The 3,045-nt window shown below is 52.6% G+C and overlaps 1 protein-coding gene across 1 annotated transcript; it reads right to left on the reverse strand.

Annotated features, from left to right (window-relative positions):
- Nucleotides 1-784: 784 nt before the first annotated feature.
- Nucleotides 785-1,486, reverse strand: ERAS (ES cell expressed Ras). The gene has a single exon (XM_046672945.1). It carries the CDS (start codon nucleotides 1,484-1,486, stop codon nucleotides 785-787), a length of 702 nt encoding a protein of 233 aa, XP_046528901.1.
- Between the last annotated feature and the right edge of the window lie 1,559 nt (nucleotides 1,487-3,045).

Here is a 3,045-nt window from a genome sequence, read left to right on the forward strand (position 1 = left end):
ATGGAAAGCTGGAGTCCGGAACTTAGAACCTGGGCCTTCAGTCATTAAGAAAATGTACTGGTCAAGGTAGGAGGCTAGGATGTATTTTGTTTACGTTTGTTAGCTGGATTTGTAAGGTTTCAACATTTAGTTACATAGTGTAGAGGCTGCTCTAGCTGCACTCTTGCCCCAGCCCTGAAGATACTGGAAGTCGGTGAGGTGGTAGCTGGTTTGTGGTCATGGCCTTTGCGCTGGCTATTCCCTTCGCCCCCAGTTATCGACAAGCTTTTGCACAAATGTTACCTACTCAGTAAGGCTTTCTTTGACCTCCCCGTCACTCTTTATTCCTTCCCCTGCCTTTAATACATAGCCTTACGTCATTCCTACAAGGGGAGGGGTTTTTAAGTGTCTTGTTTGCCTCTATATCCTTTGCACCCAAAGCAGAGCCTGGCACACAGTGGGCCTCCCCCCATTTCTTGAATGAAAGAATTCCCACAATTCAAGTAACATTCTCCCCAGTCTCACTCCCACCCACAGAACTCTCTGCATGGAGGCAGCTTTCAAACCTAAGAACACCATTTATTTGATTTTGCACAAAATCTCTCAATTTGACATAACATAACCAACACTACACCCCACATTGCCAAAAAGCCCCTCACCGAATGAAAACCTTCCTAAGAGGGATCCCTTTATCCCAGTACACCACAGTGTCCCACACAGCTAGTTGTGCAACAGGTCTCACGTGAAGCAACCACCACCTTGGCCTGGAGGGGGGGGTGGGGTCCACTTTTCTTGACCAGGACCCTCAGGCCACGCTGCAGCCACAGCGGCAAGTGGCCTTCCGGTGCCGGCCCTTACCCCCCCGGGGCCGGGCCGCGGCCTCCTTTGCCATGGCCTCCCGGACCCTTTGGATCTCATGGATGAGCAGGGAAAAGGCCTCCTCTACACCTTGCCGTGTCTTGGCTGAGGTCTCCACAAAGGGGGCCCCCCAGCTCTTCGCGAGGGCTACAGCGGCGGCGTGAGCATCTCCGGTGCTGGTGACGAGGTCACACTTGTTGCCCACAAGGACGAGGGGCTGGGTGTGGCGAGGGCCCCAGGTGGCCCATATCTGCTGCAGCTGGGCCAGAGACGAAGGGTCATCGAGGGCAAAGACCCCCAGCACACCATCCCCAATAGCCAGGCACTGGTCACGCAGGGCCCTATGAGTGGCCTGCCCTGCCGTGTCCAGCACATTCAGAATGCAGCCTCCATGGCCGAGGGCCACCTCCTTCCAGTAGGAATCCTGGATCGTGGGGTCGTGGTCTTCTACGAAGCACTGGTGGTTCAGCTGGATGGTCAGCGCACTCTTGCCCACGCCACTCGCGCCCACCACCACCGCCTTGTACTCGGGCAGCTGCTTCTCAGCACCCCTGGGGGTGCCCTGAGCCGTGGAGCTCTCCTCCTGGGAGCTAGGGCTCCACGTGCCCAGGCCCAGATCAACCGTGCTAGGATTTGTTGGCAGCGCCATGGCCCCGGCAGGCAGCTCAGGGAAGAGATGGAGACAGCAGACCCTGCACGGGGAGGAAGAGAAGAAAGACAACGGGGGGTGGGGAAGGGGGGAGATTAGGCAAGACCATTTGGGGGCAAGGGGACAGCTCGGTGTCATTGAATCAACACTTATTGAGTGCCTAGTGTGTGCTCATCACCTTCTGATATGCTATCTATGTTATTTATGTTGTTTATTCTCTCTCTCTCTCATTCCCTTCTGCGACATAAAGTCTGTGAAAGAAGGATTTTTAAACAGCTTTATTGAGATATAATTTATATACCATAAAGTTAGCCTAGTTAAAGTGTACAATTCAATTTTCGTTAGCATATTTCATGGAGTTGTGCAACCATCACCATAATCTAATTTTAGAGCATTTTCATCACCCCAAAAGAACCCCGCTGCCCATTAGCGGTCCCTCCACATTCTGGAGGGAGGGCAGGGAATCCGTCGGTTTCCATTTCGGATTGTGTCTCCATTGAACCCCAGCCCGGCACGGGGCCTGCCACAAATTGCATGCTGAGCGACATTCCTGCCCCCAGGGAGCTTATGTTCTAAAAGGGGGAGACAACAAACCAAATAAATAAGCAAATTGAGGTCTGTTAGCCATTACCATTAGAATCTAGTCTTTATTACTTACTGAACATACAGCTATTGAGAACTTATTGTGTGGCAAGGACAAAGACGTGGGGAAAGAAGTGGATAACAAACTCTGGCCCTCCTGGACAGGACATTCTAGTCAGGAAGACAGACAACAACACGGATAAATCAGTAAAGTATCTTTCCCCAATAGGTGGTAAGCACGCAGAAGGTGCTTTGTTAATGTTGGGCATTTTTATTATAATTTAATTTTCATTCAACTTGAGAATCTTCCTGCATGCCAGGCATTGTGATGAGTGTAGGGATGGGGGGGTGAGGAGTGGGGGGGGGGGGGGGGGGGGGGGGGGGGGGGGGGGGGGGATACGGCAGTGAACAAAACAGACTGAAGTCCCTGCCCTTGGGGGGATTAGATTCTGGAAGTAAGAGATAATAAACAAGATAAGGAAGTAAATGATCATGCAGTTAAAGAGGATGGGCACACAGCAGGTGCTCAGTGTGAGCTATTAATAGAAAATCACCATTAATTCATTCAATACACATCCCGGTCCTAGTTCAGTGTGTGGTCTCAGGAAATGCATCATAATGGCTGCTGCCACAGGTCTCTCTGGCAACCCGGGAGCAGAGGCAGTTGGGGGGCAGATGGTGGGTTTGAGGTGTCCATGGGGCTTCTGTTGAGTTGGGATATGGAGGTTGGGGTGGGGGTGGGGGCAAGGTCCCAGATGGGGATCCAGTTATGGGACCCTCTGCCCAGAGAAGTCCCTGAAAATAGTTATGGGATGTGCTCGCCCAGAAAGAAGGGGGCCATGATGAGGAGAGAGGTAAGCAGAGGACAGAGCCCTGGGGGTCCCCAAGCGCTTGGGGGACAGAAAGAGGGAGAAGACCTAGCTGCGCGGACAGAGTGAGGGGAGGGGGTGAGGACGGAAGAGGCGAGGACCACTGCA

The sequence above is a fragment of the Equus quagga genome, chromosome 10 (genome assembly GCF_021613505.1).
Source record: "Equus quagga isolate Etosha38 chromosome 10, UCLA_HA_Equagga_1.0, whole genome shotgun sequence".
In the NCBI taxonomy this organism is placed as follows: domain Eukaryota; kingdom Metazoa; phylum Chordata; class Mammalia; order Perissodactyla; family Equidae; genus Equus; species Equus quagga.

Bases quoted from the DNA above. Each gene is read 5' to 3' on its own strand.
- ERAS (XM_046672945.1), bottom strand. From the start codon at position 1,486: ATGGCGCTGCCAACAAATCCTAGCACGGTTGATCTGGGCCTGGGCACG.